Source organism: Rousettus aegyptiacus, unplaced genomic scaffold (assembly GCF_014176215.1).
Source record: "Rousettus aegyptiacus isolate mRouAeg1 unplaced genomic scaffold, mRouAeg1.p scaffold_m13_p_10, whole genome shotgun sequence".
Taxonomy (NCBI): domain Eukaryota; kingdom Metazoa; phylum Chordata; class Mammalia; order Chiroptera; family Pteropodidae; genus Rousettus; species Rousettus aegyptiacus.
Window position 1 is genome coordinate 73,310,813 of NW_023416285.1, and position 25,431 is coordinate 73,336,243.

The 25,431-nt window shown below is 34.1% G+C and overlaps 1 protein-coding gene across 15 annotated transcripts in view; it reads right to left on the reverse strand.

The window, feature by feature from the left end:
• Window positions 1-25,431, reverse strand: part of N4BP2 (NEDD4 binding protein 2) — a 91,747-nt gene that overhangs the window by 46,617 nt on the left and 19,699 nt on the right. For 7 of the 15 annotated variants that reach the window (XM_036228022.1, XM_016119980.2, XM_016119979.2 and 4 more), the window contains exons 3-7: window positions 17,131-17,473; window positions 12,103-13,234; window positions 9,607-9,731; window positions 6,372-6,460; window positions 2,060-2,136 (exon numbers count right to left, since the gene is read on the reverse strand). In XM_036228022.1, the coding sequence (XP_036083915.1) occupies window positions 2,060-2,136; window positions 6,372-6,460; window positions 9,607-9,731; window positions 12,103-13,234; window positions 17,131-17,359 (1,652 nt within the window). In that variant the 5' untranslated portion in view covers window positions 17,360-17,473. Of the gene's footprint in view, window positions 1-2,059; window positions 2,137-6,371; window positions 6,461-9,606; window positions 9,732-12,102; window positions 13,235-14,896; window positions 14,990-17,130; window positions 17,474-25,431 lie in introns of those variants that run through there. The other 8 variants (XM_036228024.1, XM_016119984.2, XM_036228023.1 and 5 more) reach the window with 5 other exon arrangements.

Genomic DNA, 25,431 nt, shown 5'->3' on the forward strand with positions numbered 1-25,431 from the left:
AAAGCTCAGCATGGAGCCTGGACCCCTCGCTCCTCAGTTCGGGTAGAGGGTTCTACAGCCAAGCTAACCCTCCCAATTCTCGATCGCCACACGTGGTTGTGGGACCTGGCCATTTCACATCTCTGTACCTCCTACTAACTAGTTCGAGGTGACCTCTTATGTTTGTCCCTAGTTGTAGGGCTTTCTGTTCAGCCAGACCTCAAGTGACTCCCAGTGAAGGTAATTTTGGTGGGGTCACAAGAGGAAGCACGCACAGCACCCATCTTCTACGCCATCTTGACCTCCCTTTCTCCCAGTATATATTCTTGTCAAGCAAACATGAAACATTAAAAAATTGACAATACACTAGGCCATAAAACACATCATTTAAAAATATCGGAGAATTAGTGTCACACAAACTGTACAATCAAACCAAGTACAGCTAAGTTGAAACCAATTTTTTAAAACATCTAAATTTAAAAACTATCTATTCAGAAATTTAAAAGCGTAGCTCTAAATAATACAAGGCTTAAAGAATAAAATTAATCATAATGTAAATTAGAAAATAAATGACAAAAAGAAAGCATTATATAATAAAAATCTAGGAGTGGCTAACGTAGTATCCGGGAAAATTTATAAGATAAAATTCTATTAGAAAATGACCTAAACTTTCAGGTAGAAACAATAAACAAAGCAAAATAGATTTTTTTTAAAAAAGAAAGTAGAATAAAAGAGCAGAAATGATTAAATATAAAACAAATTTATACCAGAAAAATCAACCAAGTAGAGTTGTTATTTTGAAAAGGCTAATAAAAAATATCCTGATTTCTAGTGAGAATAATCAAGAAAAAAAGAAGAGTGATACACATAAACATATTAGGATGAAAAGGGGAACTTAAGTATAAAGATAAATGGTAAGAGAATATTATAATTGTTTTAACAAAATATTAATAAATCTGACAACTTCGGTGTAATAGAAAACTTCCAACTGAACCTTCTAAGAAAAGGCTAGATTCAGACAGTTTCATAAGTAAATTCTATCAAGCATTCAAATTTACATAAACTCATTAAAGAGAAAAAGAAGATATACTTCCCAACTAATTTTATGAACCTGAAACCATGATACCAAAGCCAGGCAAGGCAGGGCAAGGAAGAAAAACTTGTAGGCAACCTCACTCATTTATACAGATAATGTATCAAAAGAATAAAAGGGATAAAGTACTGGTACATGCTACAGTGTCAATGAACTTTGAAACATTATGCTGAGCATAAGATTCCAGACACAAAAGACCACGTAAAGTATGATTCACTTATATGCAAAGCCAGAACGGGCAAATCCATAGAGAAAGAAAAGCAGATTAGTGGTTTCCAGGAGAGGTGGGAATTGGGAGTGGCTGACAGCAGGTTTCTTTTGGAGGTGACAGTTGTACAATATTGTAATTACACTATAATTAGGTTGTTCCTTTAGTTATTAAAGAAATTAGTTAAAATTACCAAGAAGAAAATACCCTGACCAAAATTAAGTTAGGGCTATCTCTGAAGGAGTATAGAGCACAAAGAAAAACACGTTGTCCGAGTCCTGAGTAACATTTTTATCGAAGTCAAACAATCAAATAAAGAAGAGAAGGAAGCAGGAGTGGTTTTAAAATACCTAGATAGCTGAACATATATGCTGCCTTTTCCATCTATCCTTCCTCAGTTCCTTCCACTATTCTAAGCCACTAGGTAGCCATAAATTGTTCCTCCCAGTAGTACATGGTCAGGTATGCCAAACCCTAGGGACTGTTCTAGTTTCAGATATTAACATATTATTAGTAAATTATAAAGTACTGACTATATAAGACAACTGGAATTTTTCTGTTAATTAACTCAGTTTTAGCAACAAAAAGAAACAAACTCTTCATAAACTGAAAAATAAAAAGCCTACAGACAATATGAAATTTGTTACCAATTTTTAAGTAGCAAAACTGCAATCTAATCCATTTTGTTTCATTCATCATTCATAAGGGAAAAAAATCTACATAGACTTTCTATCACTGCTATGAATTAAAAATTATGTTAGATAGTCTCCAAGTTATACCTTGCAAGTTCCTTTGGTTTGAACTTCCACCATGTGTCCGGTTCCCGAAAAAGGACTTTATATTTATATTTTTGAGACTACATTAAAAAAAAAAAAGACAAAAAAAAAAGCATTTAAAAATAATTACATCTAGGAAATTAAATTCACTGTATCCAAATTCATAGAATGTTAAAACTGAAAGAACCTAAAAGATTATCTAATCTTGATGAGTGTGTTAAACTGGTAAATTAATCTCTGACCCAGTAATTGACTTCTAGAAATTTATGCTGATAAATACTTACATAAGTGTGCAAAAATATATATTCACCAGGATAGCTAGTTCACCATCATTTATAACAGCAAAAAAATGCAAACAATTCAGTAGCTTATGGAACTAGCTATATAAATGAAGGTACAACCATATAATGAAAATTTTATACAATAAGTTTTTAAATTCTTATGTATTAATGAGGATGATCCTTAATATAAATCATTAAGAATGTAAGATTGAGAATTTTCAGTTGCATAAAAAAGGATTACTCACATCTTTGACCATGTATAGAAAATTTCTGGAAAGATTCTCAAAAATACTATAAAAAAGCATCTACCTCAAAGAAGTAAGACTTTGGACATTCTTTTTATGGTTTGAATATTCACCATATATATACATGACTTTTATAATTTTAAAACTATTTTAAATAATATCTCACTTTATTTCTCAAAACTATATGGCTATAAACAAAAAAGCCAAGCTGTACACTTGTACACTAGACCCATCTCAAGGATAATTAATTTCAGCAGTTCTCCCCTCTTTCTGAGGCATTGTTAATTTTTCCTTTCTTCCTGAATAAATCCCATCAAATTCAGTTAATTCTCTCATCTTATGCTTAGCACTCCTTTTCCCCTACCAGCTCCCTCCCCATTTTCCTACTCTCCTTCGTAGGAATATGTCTCAAGATAATTCCTATAGTCTCTGTCTCCAGTTCCTTTCCTCCAATTCCCACTCCCCCACTGACTATTCTACTGAAACTGGGCATCAAGACTACGAATTACTTTCACACTGAAAAAATGCCACAGTTAATTTTCAGTCCTCTCTTATTTGACCCTCAACAGCATCAGTCACATTTCATCACTCTCTTCTCCTTATACTTTTCCTTGCATACTACTGCACCCACTGAATGGGTGTTCTTAGTCTTTTCTGTTAGTCCTTCCTTTTCACCTAGACCACTTCTCACCACGGAATGCCCCAGACTTAATCTTTGGTCCTCTACTCTTGATCTACACTCCCTTTCTCAGTAATATCACTCCATGTGTTGGCTTTAAATATTATCCACATGGTAATGACTCTGAAATATTTGTCTTTAGCCCAGAAATCACCCCTCAACCTCAAACTCATACATCTTCAACCACCTATTCAGCAAACTCAACATACTCAAACCTAAATTTCTGAAATCCATTACGCTACACTCACCTAAAACTATTCTCCTTCGTCTCAGCTGATGACAAGCTCCAGTCAAAAACCAAACTTGAAGACTGTCATAATTGACTCCTTTCTTTCTTTAACATCCCCATCAATCAAATAAGAAATTCTGTTGGCTGCACTTTCAAAATATATCTAGAATCTAATTACCACTGTCCCCTTCACTGCTACCAGGCTTTCCTGAGCCACATGCTCTCTTACTTTAATTACTGCTATAGCCCTCTAGACTCCTTGTTTCCATCCTTGCCCTGCCTAAGTCTATTCTCAACACTATTACAGTAACCCTGTTAATAGCTGGATCATGTCAACTACTCTGCTCAAAAACCCTTTGTTATGGACTGAATGTTTGTGTCTCCTCAAACACTGTATATTGAAATCCAAATTCCACCATGTCACTGCTTTTGGACATGGGGCCTTTAATGGAGGTAATTAAAGTTCAATGAGATCATAACAGTGAGGCCCTGATTTGACAGGATTAGTGTCCTTATAAGAAGAGACACCAGAGAACTTACTACTATGTGAGAACACAGCAAAAAGTAGCCATTTTAGAAGCTAGGAAGAGAACTCTCACCAGAAACCAACCCAGTGGACCCTAATCTGGGACTTCTAACTCCCAGAACTGTGAGAAAAAAAATTTCTGTTGTTTAAGCCACCCGGTCAATGGATTTTGTTATGGCAGCCTGAGCTGACTAACATGTCTTCCATGCCACTCAAGGTAAAATCCAAAGTCCAGTGATCTAGGTGCCCATGCATAATCTGCCATACCATCTTCCCAACCACCATTACATCTCTGACCTCACTGACTACTGATTCCCTCCGTTTTATGGCAAAATGTCAAAAGTGGATACTGCTACTTTCTGTCATTACTGACAGAAAAGCCCAAAAGTCAAACCAGACACCAAGGTAGGAATGACATAACATCCTGTAATATGCCTACTCACTTCCATCTCTTCACTTCAGCACCAAATTTCACACAAATTATTCAGGGCCTGGCAACAGACTAAGTCTCCAATTACCTAAACAGGATGTCAAGTAGTTCTTAAGATAAAATTAATTTTAAATGCACACACACAAAAAAGACTATGAATTTAAAGACCTTTTTCAATTCCCATATCAAGAGGCGTATCTTAACAATATTTTTGCAGTTGTCACTAAGCATATCTGACTGTTGCCTATTTACCCCCAACTCACTGCCTCACTATTTCTGTAAATGTCAAGACAGTAATAGATGGTTATCTCCAATCTACTGCACTCCCCCACAACTCTCATTATTTTCATACCAAAAAGTCTTCTGTCTCTACAGTAAATCCTATGTCTACTTCCTTATGAAGAAAAAAATGAGTTGGATACTCTATGACAAGCAGGATTCCTTTATACTTCTAAATAGAGTTGGGAAAAGACAAAGATTACCGAAAAAATAACTTTATATTTTCAATTATTATGTAAGAAAAAAAGGGAAAAGAAAACATTATAGAATCCCTAAGGCAAAATGAAAATCAGAAACAGTAATGTGGGGCTTTCTTTGTTCTCTATGTAGAAGAATAAAGTGTTAAAGGGCTTTCTAAGATGACAGCAGGAAGCTAAAGAAAACCTACAGAAAAGTAAACTAAGGTTAAGGGATTATGGTGAATAGATTAATCTAGAAATTAGGAACTCCTAAAGCCAGAAAACAAACCAAATTTCAGTATTTTTGTTTCTTGCACTGCCCCTGCACAGAAGTAAAATCTCATTTGCTTTCAAAGGACACAAAATTTTCTTCAGAAAGGTGAAGAATCACATCTTCAAAATAGTACAAGGGCTCCAGGCACAGCAAAGGAGGTAGAGGCTAGATGTGTTGAAGACATAAAAGAGAAAAGGCAACATTCATTCAAGCAACATAAAATGAACTTTCATGTGCCAGGCATGTGCCAATCTTGAGGGAATAAACAAAACAATACCCCATATTCACGAAAGCATCATTCATCAATTTACTCAAGAAATATATATTTACTGTATGTCAACCATAGTGCTATACCCTGGAGAGTAAATGCAGAATAAAACAATGGTCCTACCCTCAAGAATATATAGAGTCAAATTCAGCCCATCAAGTAGTATTTATACAGCCTAGGAGCTAAGAATAGTTTTTATATCTTTAAAGATTCGTTTAAAAATAAAATTAAAAAGAATACGCAACAGACTGTATGTGGCCTTCAAAACGTAAAATATTTACTATCTGGCGTTTTACAGAAAAAACTTAGCCAACCCATGGCTACAAATAAAAACGCTGTACTTAATGCTATGACAGAAATAAGCCAGGGTAGCATGAAAGTAAAAAGATTACTCAGCTTTTTAGTAAGTTAAAGAATGCTAATTCGTGAAAAAGGCAACACCAAAACTGGGCAAAAAAAAAAAAAAAGCTGACAAATTCAGAGAACTAAAAATAAGTAAGTTTACAGAATTCTGAATTTCTCAGATTAGCAAAATTTCAAAACAAATTAAAGAAAACAAAAGACCACCAAATTTTGATTCTGCCAAGTAAGGCCAATAAAAAAATTTATACACATACACACACAATCACACACAAAATTATCATATACATATATATACATACACAAACATACAATTATAACACCACTAGCTTCTCAAAAAAGTATCAAAAAAAAACCTCAGAATTTAAAAACTGAATCTCAGAACTCGAAAAAGAAATTTAGCTTTATGAAAAAACTATTCCTATTTTTGTCATTTTGCTGAAGACCAAAGAAAGCTCAGTTACGGAAAGTCCAAGGACTGTTTGCTTGATGTTCACTTATATAATTAACATCCCCATAATTTCAAACCCTACCATCATAGACTTATGACAATTGTGGTACAAACCAAAGCAACATAGGGCTTCATTTCCCATGCCTGTAGGTTTGTATTATCTATTATTATAGGAGATAGCTTCTTCTCAAATGCTTCTTTTGCTGAAAAACACAAATAAACAGAAAATCATTTTTAATAAGTGTTACCTTGCTATTTTAAAAACATGATCCTGTTTCATAATTTGAAAATTGTACATATGTGTTAATTTTACTCAACTCTACTTCTAAATATCACTTCTGAGTATGTAAAAAATTAAAGCCCTGGCAAATATTAAATAATGATTTGAATAATACTAAATAAATTCAAGTTATAATCTGAGAAAATTAATAAAAATTATATGAACTAAATTCTATATGTTATATGTATAAACAGCATAATGAAAACAAAAAGCTATCATTAAAAACAGTATCATAAAAGCAACATGGTATCCTGGATGAGATTCTGGAATAGAAATGGACTTTTGTAGAAAAACTAAAGTCCAAATAAAGTCTGGAGTTTATTTTATAGTAATATACCTGTGATATTGTGATGTATAATTAGAAATGCATATTTGGTCTGCATCCTGTTTCTGGCAGAGAGCTCCTAAAACCTTTGGAACTTCCTAAGCAAAGAGAGCTTAAAGATGTTTCTTATTTAATAAAGTGACTTTTGGACCACCTAAGGATGGGGGCTGGTTTCCAGTATAGCTAACCTGGTGGAACTTCCAGCCTATGTAATGAAGCCTCCATAAAAACCCAAAAGAAGAGGGTTCAGAGAACTTCCAGGTTGGTGAACAGATGGAGGTGCTCAGTAAGTAGCGTGCCTAGACTCAAGGCTGTGGAAAATCCATACCTTTCCCCATACACCTTGTCTAGTACATCTTATCCATCTAGTTGTTCCTGAATTATATCCTTGTATAATAAACTAGCAATCTTTTAATTAAACAGGATTTCCTGAGTTGTGTGAGACACTCCAGCAAATTAATCGAACCCAAGGAGGGGGTCATTGGAACCTCCAATTTGTAGCTGATGGGTCAAAAGCACAGGTAACAACCTGGCCTTGTGACTGGTGTTTAAAAGAGTAGTCTTGTGGGACTGAGCCCCTCTACCTGCGGAATCTGATTCTATCTCTAAGTAGATAGTGTCAGAATTCTACGAAATTTCATGTTGGTTTGGGGAAGCCTCCATGCACACTGGAATAGGGACCAGGAACCCTTTCCAGTACCAATATTAATTTCTCGGTCTTGACAAATGTACTGTGGTTATATAAGATGTTAATATTAGGGGAAAATGGGTGAGAAGTATACAGGAACTCTATACTGCTTTAGCAATCCTTCCAGAAATCTTAAATGACTCTAAAAGTTAAAAAACAAAAAACTACATAAACACCAAAAAAAAGATGTAATGATTGAAATAAAGAAAACATTAATATATACTGTTGTGCAAGAGGTTTTCTTATAAAAATACATTTTCCCAAGAAATTAAACCATTAAGGAAATTAATAATGAACCACAAAAATTAAGCCTTACAAGGAAATTATTTGATTTAAAAGTTCTGTATACTCTCTTACAAATAATAAATTTGTCTCAAAAAATAAGACAAACTATCCAATTTTAAAATGGCAAAAGACTAATAGACAGCTTTCCAAAGATAAACAAACAACCAATAAACACACAAAACGATTCTCAATATTATTAGCCATAAAGGAAATGAAAATCAAAACCACAATGAGATACCACTTCACAACCACCAGGAGAGCTATAACCAAAAAGAAAAAATAATAAGTGTTATTGAGGCTGTGGGAACATAAAATTGTGCAGTTGCTTTCAAGAATAGCTTTGCAGTTCCAAAAAAATGTTAAGACATAGACATGTATGTTCACATATCATTCGTAATTTCTAAAAGGTGAGAAACTCAAATGTTTGTCAACTGATGAATAAATAAATAAAATGTGGCATATCCATATAATGGAATATTGTTCAGCCATAGGAATGAAGTACTGATATAGGCTACAACGCAGATGAACCTTGAAAATATTATGCTAAGCGAAAGAAACCATTCACAAAAGACCACATATTATATGATCCCATTTATATGACATGTCCAGTATAGGTAAACCTATAGAGATAAAAGATTAGTGGTTGCCTAGGGCTAGGAGAGGTGATAAAAATGTTCCAAAATTGTGGTGATGGTTGTACAACTCTGACTATGCAAAAACCATGTGAATTATATCTCAACAAAACTGTTTTAAAAAGAGTTCTGCCTATTAGTTTAATATTATTATTGCTGTGGTTAATGATATAATAAGGCATGTTGAACCATTGCTACGCATTTTTCATTCTCATTTAACCTTAACAACAATCCTGGGTGTTGGTTAAGTATTCTGTCCTTTCACAGATGAAGACACTGGGCTTGGAGAATATAAATAACTTGTGATCTGCACAGCTAGTAACTGGCAAATCCAAGATTGCTCTTAACCACATCATACTGTTTCCTATACTATTTTCACATTCCTGAGTTATCACTTTACTATTTTGTTCAAGAAAAAATACAAAAAAATTTTAAATTTCAATTTAAAAAATATCTTAAGATAGCAAACTGAAGAATCATTTCACAATGCATTTATCATAAAGCTAAGTAAAATAGTTTATATGTCTTAATAAGAATTCCCCACATTAAATTCAAATTATTCATATAACCAAACATTTCATGATAAAACCATCTTCAATGAATAGTTACACTAATAAAGAAATTAATATTTTAACCCATGATCTCCCTGTTTAGTTTGAGGAAAGCCATTTATACTCTTTACACTATCTTCCATAAAAATTAAACCAACCTAAGGAAGACTAGTGGTTAATAATGCAAATTCCATTTTAATGCAAATTCCATTTTAGGAAATAGGAATCAGTGCAAACCAGACGACTGTACCCATATTGAGCTATTCTGAGACCCAAAAAGAAAATCTGATTTACTTCTGACAAGATCTCCATTGATTAAATGAAATTTAAACATGCCATGCACTGTTCTAAGCATTTTTTAAAAATTAAGTAGTTTCATCCTCATAACAGCTCTGAGATAACACTACCTCTTTTACCTCTTATTATGTAACATGAGATGTTACAGTTATAATTTGATATATTATATAGTTAGAATATAAAGTTAATTATAAGTTTTTAAAACTATATGTCTCTCAAAATGCAAATACCAAGATAATTTTTTCTCTATAGAACTCTTAATATTATCCAGATTCTGATATCTATTCTTACCACGATTCTGGTTCCATTCATGTGCTTCTCCTAAGTACTGTACATCAAACTGGTACTGTCCATTTATGTAAAAATAATCATCAGTACTAAGAATGATTCCACTAGGATTATCTTCTTGCAAGGTCCTGTGAATGATAAATGGAATTTTTTCATTAATTTTTCCTCTTAATCCTCTCTTCTTATTTTTACGAGGTTATAATCCAAGTAAAAAAATTTAAAGCATGAGAATATTGTAATATTCAAACAAATCATATTAGAAATTCTCTTGAGCAAAAGTTTGATTCCCAAGAAAACTATGCTGTATATAAATTATTTCAGAAACTTTTTTTAATGTCATGAAGTCTTTTCTCATTAACTATAAAGGTTTGAAGATTAACAAATTTGTAATTATCAAGAAAACCCGGTAACTAAAAATGTTTCAGAATCTTACCAGTCACAGGCATCCCCTAGTCTAGTCACTTAACGCACACAAATCTACTTCACCCTCAAAGTGCAAAATCACTGCAAGGTAGTCAAGCACCTTAAAATTCAGCAGATCTTAAAAAGCAGATGAAGATGTTGCTATAAACTTAGCGAATATGCCAAAAACATCTAAAAAAGATATTAATATACTATTAATCTTAAATTATGCAAAGTAGAGATAGTTATGTGGTGGGTTTTGGATAGCTCTAATGATTTTGAAATTTATCTTCTACATAATTGATATACATGCAAAACTAAACAAACAGAATCTACAGAAACATAATAATGCTATCATTCTTGACCATTTGTAAAATATCACTTTTCTCTTCTTGTAAAATATATATAAATATATCTAAAGCTAAAATGTTTTAAATTTAATTTTTATTAATCTACTAAGTGCCAGACACTGTTTAAAGCACTGAACATACATCAATAAACAAAAAAGATAAAAATTCTTGTACTCATGGAACTTATATTCTAGTAAATACTGACCTAATCTCACCACCTCTGAGACTCCTACATTTATCCTCTTTTATCTCTTAAGTTTTCTCCTCTGACACTTCCTCTTTTCCCCCTGAACATGTATATATCTCAGCTATCTTTAAAATTTTTCACACTTTAAGTACCCCTTTCAGCTATTACCGAACTTCTCTCTTTCCCTTAACTGCTTTATTATTGATGCTTCTTTAATCCTTTGTCCTCTAACTTCACAGTGAAACAAAATTGTTTTTAGGATATCTATTCATGACCTTCTTTCCAATAAATCCAAAAGCCTTTTTAGCCCTCATTTTCCTTGGGTGTACACATTAGTTTACTACTGTAGGACCATTCTCTGAGAAAGCTCAGCTTCTATGTCTCTGGAGTTTCCAGTTATTTTTCTCTATTCATTCAAAAAATATTAGTTAAGTTCCTACTTTGTAACGAGCACTTCTTTCTCTTTCCATTTCCTACCTGTAGGTACCTACAGCTCCAAGGCCCCTGAAATCTAGTGCTTCAAACTTTTGTCACAGTTTGATTACCTTTCGAGGTCCAACCTTTCTTTCCAATCGCAGTCACAAAATGTAATATTATGACTGACTGCAATATCCATATTAACTTAAAATGTTTTATTATGTTGTTATTAAATCAGTGAGAGAGAGACTATAATGTGTCTACAGAAGAATATGCTTATAAGCATATAAGCAGAATATGTGGAAATTTACTGGCAGATAAATCTGGATAACAAAAGCATATCAAAAATCAACTGAAAATTATCTCATCAACGACATTCTCAAGTATATATAAAAATAGAAAAGGGCAAGGAGTTAAAATTTGGAAGAAAAAAAGAACTGACAAATAAAATATATTAAACATAAATCTTCTGGAAGTTAAGGCTAAAGGGGTGGGAGACACTTTGAAAACAAAGCAACCATATACAACAAAGCTGCCTTTAACCCTGACTTCGGTCTCTGAAATCAAGGCGCCCACAACCTACCTTAACTATAAAAGAGATAGAGATGGATATATCAGATAAAATAATTAAGGGTACTATATTTTGCAACAAATAAATCACTGAAAATTTGAAGTTCTTTAACTACCAGTGACTCATCCTGTGCTCTCTTCCTACAAAAGCATTAACAACATGCTGCAATCCCAAATTTCCAACTACCACTAGAATTCTTGTATTTAAGACTTCCTTGAATTTCAAACTATGGCTCTCTAGTTCTATAATCAAAGATGAACTCATCTTTCCCCAATTGAAATTAGTTTTCTTTCACATAAAGCTATTTCTGTTGATTTTGTGACCTCACAATCTTGGAATCATCTTTAATCTTTTCTTCTATTCTGCCTCTCAAAATGATAACCTAAGATAAAGAATTCAATAAAAACTTCTGGTGAAAAAGTTAGCCACAAAGTCAGAAAAAAATCAGTAGGAAAAAACACGTTAGGGGTTACTGAACATCTCTATTAAGAATAAGCACATACTCATACTCTCTGCTATAAATGTTCAGGTTCATGCATTATACTTTTTAAAAATTCAATTAAACCTCATACCTTGCCAAAAAAGATTTTCCTGATCCTGGAAGCCCTCTGAGAAGAATAAGAACTAGTCCAACATAAGGTGACGTCTTCTTTCTTACAACCTGAGAAACTGGAGTTTCTTGTATTTGATAAGCACTTTTTCCCTCTTTACTTCTCCATACCTTTGTTGGGGAAGTGTGAGAAATAACAGGGGATGGAAACGTATAGTTGACAGGTCTCCAGTGTGCAGCTGTGGTTACAACGGGAGCTACAAAGCCATGGTTTCCTTGAAAGAGGTCAAAAGCAGGAATCATTGGATTCCACATTGGTGGAGGAGGAGGAGGCAGCAGTAGAGGGAGAGGGGTAAGCACTGGGCAGTAATTCACATCCTTCCCCTTTGGTGGCAGTTCACTATGATTGTGTGCCTTGAAATTGAATTCTTCAGAAGGTACAAATACATCAGGTATAGAAGTAGATTTCTGATCCCCACCTTTACCCAGTAAACCAAGCCCTGGATTTTGCACATTTAAAGGAGCCTGAGGTTCACTGGCATCCAGATCTACAGGGGTTTCAGAGAACTGAGCCTCAACACATTCAGATTCTAAAAGCTCTTTCTCTCTTTGATTGAGATTGCTACAATCCACCATAGTGTCATTTACTGTACTTAAAGAAGTACTGAGAAGAGAATCTTCCAATGTGTTATATTTTATAAAACTTTTGGACTCATTCGAAGATGAATGTGAAGTTAAAGGGTTTGAACTAAAAAGAGAGGCACAATTCTCTAAATTTTCACTGTTCAAATCCGTATTTTGTGTACACAGAACGGGAGTCATATTACTTGAATCTGAATTTATAAATGGACTCAGGTCACCAAAATTATTAACATTTTGCAAAGGCAAACATGAGTATACTTGGTTGTCAGGAGAAGAGTTCAATTTCTCAAAAGCATTCTGTATTAAGGAATCCAAGTCCTCAGTTAGTTGCACGTCCAAAAATGAATCCATTTTGGAATCTTCACTCTCTTCTTTGGGAGGACACTTGTCCATTATTTCATGTCTTGCTGCACTTACTTGGTTCTCAGAAGCAATGGAGCTTTTTGAAGACGATTCTTCTATCTTGGTATCTGTGGCAGATAATTCTAATAGACAATCCATGGCATTTTCAACTGTACAACAGGAACAACAGTAACAATAAAATATATATACACATTAATTGAAAATAGTAAAACATAATTTGATTAAAATATACATATAATTATATTGGATTTTCCATTGAATGGAACATAAAGAAATTTTAAAATATTCAGATTTTTTAAATTAACATTTTACTAATATATCAGTCTGTATTAGTGAAAAGATATGAAAGACAGAGACATGAAATGTTGTTACATACAAAGAGTAACAAACTAAGCTAATAAACTGCCATGAAATAGATATTTTCTGAGGAATTTACAGAGTAAATGTAAAATTATCTGTTATTGTATCTACCAGGGTTATTTCTAAAGATCCTAAAACCACTTACCCACTGCACATCCTTTTAAATATAAAGTATTTGAAGCACTCTTCTATTAAATCTAATTTGTTTATGTGGTCCATGCTATGAATTTCACTTAATTAAAAAAACATGTATGAGCAAGTACTACATATCAGACGTACTTTGTACAAAAATGAATAAGACATTCTTTTACTACACTTAAATGATTTTTGCAGATTAATAAATACAAATTGCCAGTTATAAAAATAGTCACAGGGTGATCACTTTGGCAGTGCATACACTAAAGAGAGCCACAAGGATGTAAAGTATGGCACAGAATATAGTCAATAATATTGTAATAACTATTTATGGTGCCAGATGGGTAGTAGACTTATCAGGGTGATCACTTTGTAAAGTATATAAATGTCTCATCACTATGGTGTATACCTGAAACTAATATAATATTGTATGTCAACTGTAATTGAAAAATAATTAATAAAAAAATTTTAATTTTAAAGGATATTTGCAGTCGAGCAGAGGTAATTAGAGACAATTACATTATAATATAAGATAAATAATTAACACTTTTAATAACATACAAATGGCAAAACAGTCTTACAGGAAAATAAGATAAGATTTCACATAAGGTAATATGTGAACTAGTACTTGAAGATTAAAAAGAAACTTGTCAGACAGAGTGGAAAGGCAAAGCCAGACTTGAAAACACAAAGCATGTTTAAGGTATTAAGAGAAGTTAGTTGGAGTGTGGGCACACAGAAGTATGGTGGAAGACGAAAGAAGATAAAACTGGAATGGGACATCAGGTGAAATTTGGAAGAGTCCTGTACGTCATGGTAAGAAATATCAATTTTATTTTCTAAGGGAACTTGAAAGGAATATACCTGACACAGCATTTAGACTAGAAGCTTTATATACATCACCTCACTGAATCCTCAAATGATACTATGAGGTAGAGCATTCCTAGCAAATAGATAAAGAAAATGAAGTTCAAAAAGTACATTAACTTGGCCCAAGTCACACAGATAAGTGACAGACCCAGTATTGATAAGTCTGACTCCAATTTTGAGATCTTTCTGTTATCACACAAATAGGAAAACATTAAAATGTTAAGCATTTAAAATTTGGGGCTTTTTTATTTTTATGTTTTGTCTTGTATTCTTTCAAGGAAGATAAATACAGAAACAACACAGCACAGTAGGTAACAGATCTCATCTGGAGTCAGAACACAGGCATTTAAATCCCTGCTTGCTAGCTATGACACTTTGAACAAGTTACTTAACTTTCTAAGCCTTGATTTTCTCATTTGCAATATGGGGATAATAAAAGTACCTACCTCATAGGGTTGTTGTGAGGATTAAATGAGATAATCCATGAAAAAGTGCTGTGCACAAGGACTGGCACCTTGTAAGCACCCAATTAATGTTTCCTTAAGAAGAAAAACAAAGATGGATTGGAGGGGGCAAGCCTGACAGAGGTCAGTTAGAAAATTATAGCAATACTACAAAATCTAGAAGCCCTAAACACAGGAAAAAAAGATGGAGTGAAAAAAGCAAATACAAGACATATTTCAATGAAAAAAATATATATACATGATAGAAAAACCGCCAAAGAAAAAGTCAACAAAAAAAATTAATGAGTATAAATTGAAAAACAGTATTAAGTTAACACAAGCAAAAGATCGAGATACAGATTACACGAAAGTCCTTACACAGATTGTTGGAAAAACTTAAAACAGTACAAAACAACAAAAACAATAATAATTCACATAAAAATACAAGAATTAGTGAACACTTATATACCAAAAAAAGTTCAACATCCTTCTTTAAAAAATGCAAATTAAGAAAAGGTTTAATTTTATTCCTATTAAAATCTTAAAATAATATTACACAAGGCTGAAAAGGCTGTTGTGATCACTGTATTTATACAGTGCTGATAGTATTACAAATTGGCACACCTCCTTGGTAGGCAATTTAGCACATTTTCCAAGAGCTGAAAACTATCCTTACCCATGACATAAAAAAAAAAAAAAACTATGGAAGTAAAAGGGTGAAAAGAAGAAAAAGGTTATTTGTACCAAAATGTTCTCTAAAATATTATTCATGAAAAACTTAGATATAATTAATAACTTAAGAGTACAACATCTCAGTGGAATATTAGAAAGCTATTAAAAATAAATATAAAGATTGCAACAACACTGAAAATATGCTTAAGTTTATAAAGCAGAATACACAATTTCAATGCTACTATTCAAACTACTCAAAACATCAGTATTTATGAACTATATGTCACAAAGATCCTAGAAAAAAGAAGCATATTTTTGTTAGGATTAAGGGTATTATATTTATCTTATATAACTCTTCATTGCTATGTTAGTATATGTGCAACGAGTAAATTTTAAAGACATCAAAATTAGAAAATATCGAAGTCACACATAAAATTCTACACACCATCATTTCTGAAAATCATGTGGACTATTGAAATCTAGTTTTCTGCATAAATATCAAACAGGATAAATTAGATATGTTCACATTGCAAATCATTTAATGAATAAAAAATGGAAGTTTATCATGTATTACCAAAACTTCCCAAATCTAGAATAATTTAATCTTCTACTATTCATGGCCAATAGCAATACTAAGCATCAACAGTTAATTTATTCATCTAGTCAACTTTGATCATTTCCCCTCTGCAAACATATTTATTAGAAGTCATTAATAATTTACTATATTTAAGACTACACACACACACACACACACACACACATACACACACACACACACACCCCTTAATCCTTAGCAAATAAGTAATATGAAGTACATACTATTTTCTCACTAACCTGTAAGAAAACTGAGACCCAGAGAGGTTAACCAGCAGAGCTAGAAATTCAACCCAGGTTTTTTGACTCCAAAGCCAATTGCTACTAGCCTCAACTCTTACCAGCCCTCATTCCCACAATTATAATTACCTTTTCACTCAGTATATATTTACTGAGGTCCTGCTATGAGTCATTTGCTATTTTGGGGGTTGGGGACACAGCAGTTAAGAGTTTTTAAAATCTGTCTTTATGGAGCTTACATTCTAGGACAGCAGTTCTCAACTACGAATAATTTTGACACCCAGGGAACATACAATACATGGAGGCATTTTTAATTGTCACAACTGGGATTGGTGGGGAAGTGCAACTGGCATCTAGTGGGTACAGGCCAGGGATGCTGCTGAATATCCTACAATGCACAGTACTGCCACTCACAGGAAATAATTATCCAGTCCAAAATGTCAACAGTGCCAACCTGTTCTAGAAGGAAGGTAAAAAATAAATAAAACATAGAGTATGGTATCTATAGATGCATCATAAATCAAAAACTGTACATTTCTCGAAAGGAGAAACTATGCTTTATTCTTCTTCACATCCCTCATACCAAATATAGAACCTTTCCCACAGCAGATGCTCAATAAGTGACGAACAAAACAGAAATAAAGCAGTCATTTTTCTGTATTACTACTGGTCAAAGCATAATACAAGAAACCTTATAAAATGCAAAGGGTTCAGACTAAACTTTTTCTCACCTTTGAAATCACATTCAGAAAGCATCAAATACACTACATCGGGATCCAGATCAGAAAACATCTCTGAGATACTGGTGAAGAGTTCTTCCTGATCAACTTTTCTCTCACACAAGGAAGGAAGGGTAGTAGTTGGTTCCTCATGACTAGCAACACTGGATACAACAACTTCCTTAGAGTTTGCAGTCTTCCGAAAAGGATTTCCCCCAAGATTTTTCCTTCTCCTTGGCATCCTGACTTCCAAAACTAAAATGTTTCCCTTTTCTTATTCAAGATGTTTAATATTTAAGTCATACCTCAAAGAAAACAAGGTTAAATATCTTGCACAATCCAGCAGTAATAGGACCTAAAATAGAAAGCAAGTAAAAACACTCAGACTATACAGTTATATTTCCATTTCTAAAATCGGAATATTTTTATAACTCTAAGGAAGTACCATCAACTCTGGCAGTAAAGCCAAAAAGCAGTCAAATGATTTCTCCCCCTCCAAAATATTAAAATTTTGCCAGGATAGAACATGTTAAAAATTAAGATATTAACAAATGTAACATTTTCAGAACAGTGAGTACACTGTTTTAGTATCATTATTTCAAGAAAAACCATAAACAGTACTGAACACCCACACTTGGATGTCTAATAGGTATTACAAACTTAACATGCCCCAAACTGTGCTCCGAATCATCTTCAAACCTGCTCTTCCCAGTCTTTCCCACCTCAATTAATGCAACTGTATCCTTCCCACTGCTTGGGACAAAATTTCTGGACTAATTCTTGACTTCTATCACCCCACGTTCAATCAATAAGCCAATTTTGCCAGTACAACCCTTAAACTGTATCCAGAATATGATCATCCCTCATTATCTCCAGTGCTAACACAACCTCTTACTGGGATTACTGTACTAGTCTGCTATCCAATCTTCCTGTTTCCACCCTTGCCCCTTCAGCCTATTCAAAACAGCAATCAGAGTGGCTTAAACTGTAGGTTGGATCATAGCTCTCTCTGCTAAACTATCCATTAGCTTCCCATTTCATTCAGGATAAAAACCAAAGTCCTTAAAATGGCCTATAATTCAGACATTGGTTACTTCACCACCGTCATCCCAAATCCTCTTTTTATTACTCACATTGCTCCAGCCACACTTTGCCTCCTTGCTCTTCTTCGAATACGCCAGCCATGCTCCCACCTGGGAACCTTTACATCTTGGCTCTCTCTACCTGAACTACTATTCCCCCAGGTATTATTTCCTCACCACCTTTCTATCACTGCTCAAATGTTAGAAATTAGTCCCCCAATACCACTTATCCTTCTGCCTTTACTTGAATTTTCTCCATGAGACTTATCATCTTCTAACATAGTGTATGTTTTATGTATTTGTTTTACTTATATATTGTGTTTATTACCCATATTCCAGTAAAGTTTAAGCCCTACAAGGGCAGGTGCTCATTTATTTGCTTTCTCTGCTTGTCTAATAAACATTTCAAACTTAATATATTCAAAACTGAATGTCTGATATTTCCCCCAAAATCTGCTCTAACCATTTGGTTGGCTACCATCACCTGTATTCTTGTCTCCTCAATGGTCTTCCTATTTTTAACCCTTGAACCCTACAGTTTATTTTCAACAAACTGGCCAAAATGATCTTCATAGAACATAAGTCAGAATGAATCAGGGTCTGCTCTAAAACCTCAAGTGGGTCTCCATTTCACTCAGAGTAAAAATTAGCATTCTTACAATGGCCCACCTTTCTGCTAGCCCTTGCTATACTCTTCCCCAAGGTATTTGCATTGCTCTCTCCTTCAAATCTTTGTTCAAGTATCACATTCAATGATTCCTTCCTTGATTAACCAATTTAAAATTGCATCCCCCATTCCCTCTGCCCGATTCTCCCTTTCCTAACTACCCATTGCCCTTAATACTTTCTAATGTACAATAAAATTTACCCTTTAATCAAATTTATTGTGCCATAGCTCTCTCCATCCCCCAGAACTAGTTATTTCGGCAGCCACATGTGCCTATTTAAATTTAAATTGATTAACACTACATTTTTATATGTTAACACTACAATGTAGAATTTAGAGCAAAGAAAATTACCAGAGAAGCACATCATATAATCATAAAGGATCAGTCCACCAAGAAGACACAGCAACCCTAAATGTGCATGCACCAAATAGAACCACTAAATGAGTGAAGTAAAAACTGATAGACTTGGAAGGAAATAAAGACAAATCCACAATTATGGTTAGAGACTTCAATACCCCTCTCTCAACAATTTACAAAATAACTAGACAGAAGATCAGCAGGGATACAGAACTCTGTAACACCATTGATTAAAGATCTAATCAACATTTATGGGACATTCTATCCAATAACAGCAATATATGTATGTTCTTTTCAAGTACCCACAGAAGATATAACAAGATAGTCCACATACTAGGCTATAAAACAAACCTCATCAAATTTAAAAGAAGAGAAATCATACAAAGTATGTTCTCTGACCATAATGGAATCAAACTAGAAATCAATAACAGAAAGATAACAGGAAAATCTCTAAACACTTGAAATCTAAGCAGTATACTAAATAATTCATGGCTCAAACATGAAGTCCCAAGATAAATCAAAAAATACACTGAAATAAATGAAAATGAAAATACACTATATCCAAATTTGTAGGACACAAGTAAAGCAGCAATGACAGAAATTTATAACACTAAATGCATACATTAGTAAAGAGAAAAAGTCTCAAATCAATAATCTAAGCCCCCTGCCACAAGTACCTAGAAAAAGAGCAAAATAAACCCAAATACAGTAGAAGGGAATAATAAAAATGAGAGCAGAAATAAATGAATATTAAAACAGAAAAATAGAAATATCAATGAAATAAACTGGTTCTTTGAAAAGATCAATAAAACTAACAAACCTCACAGAAAAAAGGAGACGACACAAATGAACCTATAAATCAATATCTTTTACATATACAGAGGTAAAAATCCTTAACAAAATATTAAAAATAGAATTCGGCAATACATTAAAAAAAATTTTCCAGAGATTTATTAAGGTTTATTCCAGGGATGCAAGGCTGGTTCACTATTTTAAAACATCAGTGTAACCCACCATATGAATAGGCTAAAGAAGAAAAATCACAATCATCATCACTAAAGGAAGAAGAAAATCATCTGACAAAATTCAACACACACTCATGACAGAAACTACCAGAAAAATAGAAATAGAGAAGAACTTCCTCAATGACTACGAGCATCTACAAAACTCTACAGCTAACATTACACTTAATGGTGAAATACTAAATTCTTTTGTCTGAAGACTGAGAATAAAGCAAGGATGTCCACCCTCACCACTCTTATTCAACATAATGCTGGAGAAATTCTAACCTATGAAGGCAAGAAAAGGAAATAAAAGGCAAACAGATCAGAATGGAAGAAATAAAACTGATCCTACTTGCAGATAAACCCAACAAATAAATAGGTTCAGCAAAGTGCAGGATACAGGCATACCTCTGAGATATTGCAGAGTCGTTTCCAGAACACTACAATAAAGCAAATATCACAATAAAGCAAGTCACATAAATTTTTTAGTTTCCCAGTTATATACCGTGGTCTGTTAAATGTGCAATAGCATGTCTAAAGAAATGTACATACCTTAATTTAAAAATACTTTATTGCTAAAAAATGCTAAATATCATCTGAGCCTTCAGAGAGTCATAACCTTTTCGCTGGTGGAGGGTCTTGCCTCAATTTGACAGTTGCTGACTGATCAAAGTGGTGGTTGCTGAAAGCTGAGGCAATTTCTTAAGACAACAATGAAGTCTGCTGCATCAACTGACTCTTCTTTTCACAAATGATTTCTCTATAGCATGTGATGCTATCTGATAAAATTTTACCCACAGTAGAACTTCTTTCAAAATTAGGAGTCCATCCTCCCAAACCCTACTGTGGCTTTATCAACTAAGTTTATGTAATATTCTAAATCCTTTGTTGTCATTTCAACAATTTCCACAGCATCTTCACAAGGAGTAGTTTCCATCTCAACAAACGACTTTCTTTGTTTATCCATATGAAGCAACTTCTCATCCAATAAAGTTTTATGATGAGATTGTAGCAATTCAGTCACATCTTCAGGCTCCATTTGTAATTCTAGTTCTCTTGCCATATTCACATCTGCAGTTACTTCTTCCACTGAAGTCTTAAACCTCTTAAAGTTTTACCCATGAGGGTAAAATCAACTTCTTCTAAATTCCTGTTACTATTGATGTTTTGACATCTTCTCATAAATCACAACTGTTCCTAATGGCATCTAGAATGGTGAATCCTTTCCAAAAGTTTTTCAATTCACTTTGACCAGATCCATCAGAAGACTCTATCTATGGCAGCTATACCCTTACTAAATGTATTTCTTAAATAATAATTCTTAAAAGTCGAAATTACTTCTTTATCCCTAGGCTGCAGAGTGCATATTGTGTCAGCAGTCATGAAAACTTTCATCTTGTTGTACATCGCCATCAGAGTTCCCAGGTGACCAAGTGCACTGTCAATAAGCAGTAACATTTTGAAAGGAACCTTTTTATCTGAGCAACAGGTCTTGATAGTGGGCTTAAAATATTCAGAAACCCATGTTGTTAACAGATGTGCTGTCATCAGGCTTTGTTGTTCCATTTATAAGGCACAGGCAGAGTAGATTCAGCATCACTCTTATGGGCCTTAGGATTTTTAGAATGGTAAATGAGCACTAAAGTCAAATTCAAGCCACCAGCTGCATTAGCCCCTAACAACAGAGTCAGCCTGTCCTTTAAGAGCTTTGAAGCCAAGCACTGATTTCTCCTTTCTAGTTAATAAGAAAGGGAGAATGGGGCAGAAAGAGAGGGAGATATGATTTTAAATTGGTTAATCAAGGAAGAAATCACTGAAAAGTCCTAGATGACATCTTCTTCCAATATAAAGTGGTTTCTTCTACACCGAAAAATTTGTTGTTTACTGTTGCCACCTTCATTAATTATCTTAGTTAGATCTTCTGGGTAACTTGCTGCATCTTCTACATCAGTACCTGCTGGTTCACCTTGTACTTTTATGTTACAGAGATAGCTTCTTACCTTAATCCTCATAAACCAACCTCTAACTTCTTCTACAGTTTCCTCACCTCCCTCAGCCTACACAGAATTGAAGAGTTAGGGCCTTGCTCTGTAATAGGCTGTGGCATAGTGTGGCATAGTGCTGGTTCTATCCAGACCACTAAAATTTTCTTCATATCAGCAAGAAGGCTGTTTTGTTTTTTTATCATTCGTGTATTTACTGGAGTAGCACTTTTTACTTCCTTCAAGAACTTTTTCTTTGCATTCACAACTTGGCTAACAGTTTGGCACAAAAGGTCTAGCTTTCAGCCTATTGTGGCTTTCAACATGCTTTCCTCACTAAGCTTAATCATTTCTAGCTTTAGATTTAAAGTAAGAGACGTGAGACTCTGTTTCACTTAAACACTTAAGAGTCCACTGTAGGATTACCAACTGGCCTAATTTCAAAATTGTTGTGTCTCAGGAAATAGGGAAGCCCCAGGAAAAAGAGAGAGACAAGGGTTGGTGAAACAGAATATGCATTACATTTATCAATTATGTTTGCTATCTTACTTTGGCAGGGTTCACCGTGCCCCAAACAATTACAATAGTAACATCAAAGATCATTAATCACAGACTACCATAACAATTATAATAAAAAATTTGATATATTGTGAGAATTACCAAAATGTGACAAAGAGATATAAAGTAAGCAAATGCTGTCGGAAAAATGGCACCAATAAACTTGCTCAATGCAGAGTTGCCTCAAACCTTCATCTTATAAAAAACAGTATTTGTTAAGCCCAATAAAGCAAAGTGCAATAAAACAAGATAGGTCTGTGTATGAGATAAACACAGAAAAGCACTGTATGAGATAAACACAGAAAAGCAGTGTATTTATATATTATACCAACTAACACATGGACACTATAATTAAAAATACAGTAACATTCACACTCAAAAAAATGAAATACTTAGGTTTAAATCTCTCAAAATGTACACAGGATTTGTGTGCTGAAACTGTAAACACTGATGAAAAGAAATCAAAGATCTAAACAAATGGAAAGACATAGCATGTTCCTGGACTGGAAGACTCAACAGAGTAAAACGATGTCGATTCTCCCCAAAGTGATATATAGCAATAACACAATTTCTATCAAAACCCCAGCAAAATTTTTTATGGATATAGACAAGATTATTCTAAAATTAAAGACAAAGGAACTAGGATACCTAAAACAATTTTGGAAGAATAGATTGGGAGAAATCAGTCAACTCAATTTCAAGACTTATTATATAGCTACACTTATCAAGAATACGGAGGAAAGATAGCTTTTTGAACAAATAGTCCTGGAGCAAGGAGATATCATAGATAAAAAAAAAAAACCTTGACTGCAGCATCGCACTTAATAGAAAAAAATTAACTCAAGATGTATCACAGACATAAATTAATAAAACTATAAAGCTTTTAAAAAACGGAAGGAGGAGTTTGGAGAAACATGGAGGAGTGAGCGACATCCCCAGATCTCTCTCCTAGAAAAAACAATAAGCTGAACATCTAAAACTCAACATAAACACCCAAACTGCACACCAGCACATCTGAGCATGGGATCTGCGCATAGAGTTAGCAAAGGTCAGAACCCCGGGTATCAGGCAGTGGACGGGGAAAAATAAAGGAGCTGCCTCTCACAGCCGCCGGAGATCCCTGTAGGAGGAGGGAAGAAGGTGTGGCAAGTTCCTGGAACACCCTTGCCTAAGAGTGCTGTGAGCTCTAGTGGCCAACAGCAGTGCCAGGTCATCAGGGCTGAAGGCAGAGAAACAGGACCGCAGAAAAGTGGGGATGGCAGAGAAACAACAGTTGATTTTTACCAGCCGCAGTGTAAAACAAAGGCTGAGCCGCAGCACCCAACCCCAACCCCCAACCCAGAGGGCCCCTCCCCACTTGCCCTCCAAGACCGAATACTGCAGAGCCCCAGGGATTCTGAGCAAACACTACCAAAACTGTCACTAACACTGACAGGGGCTGAGACTGAGAGTAGTGAACGTGATTAAACATCTGTAAGAAAAAAAAAAGGCTTTATATAAAACAAAGCAGGAATCCAAGAGGCTTAGATGCCTCCTAATGGAAACCAAAAAAAAAAGTGACTTCTTTGCAGCAGGCTAAAGAGAAACCTTTATATAATAAATCTTCTTTCTGGAAAAAAAAAAAACTGAATACATTTCCATTAATGCCCAAGCAGAGAAATAGTCCATTAAACACCATGACAAGGCATCTCAGAAAGAAAAAAAAAATCTCCAGAAACTAAGCTTACAGATACAGAAATATGCAACTAAATGACAGAGAATTCAGGATGGTACTTCTGAAAAAGTGAGTTATGAAACGAGTCATATCAACAACATCAAGAATTGAAAAACGACTGGATGAGCAAAGCAAGGAAACTGAAACCCTCAAGAAGAACAGAATAAATCTTCTGGAGATAAAAAACACATTGCAAAAGTTGAAAATTGAAATAGCAAGCTTGAGAAATAGAGTCAACCAGTGATATCGAAGATAAAAATCTAGAAATAAATCAGAAGGAAGAAAAGAAACCGAAGAATAAAAAAATGAAAGAGAAATATAAGAACTAGCTGATACCATCAGGAGAGGAAATCTAACAATAATGGGCATTACTGAAGGTGAGGGAAAGGAGCAGAGACTAGAAAGCATTTTCGGACAAATTCTGGACAAGAATTTCTCAAATCTAAGGAATGAGCTAGAGCTTGGAATTCAAGAAGTCAACAGAACACCCAATTATCTCAACCCAAAAAGGCCTTCACCAACACACGTTGTATTAAAATTATCAAAAATCAACGACAAAGAATTCTCAAAGCAGCCAGGAGAAAAAAATGGTAACTTATAAATGTAAATACATTAGATTATCATCAGACTTCTCACCACAAACCTTACAAGCCAGAAAGGAATGGAATCAAATATTTAAACTATTAAGTGAAAGGAACTACCCACCAAGAATAATGTATCCAGCTAAGTTCTCCTTTAGATATAAAGGAAAAATAAAGACCTCTCCAGACATACAAAAACTGAGAGAATTCTCCACTACGAGGCCTGCATTACAGGAAATACTGAAAGGGGTCAGCTTACCTAAAATAAAATGACCAAAAAAATAATAATAATTAGAAATAAGACGACTATCAGGCAAATAGAAGCAGAAGAGTACAACCTTTACTAAAAATAGGGTGTTATAAGTTT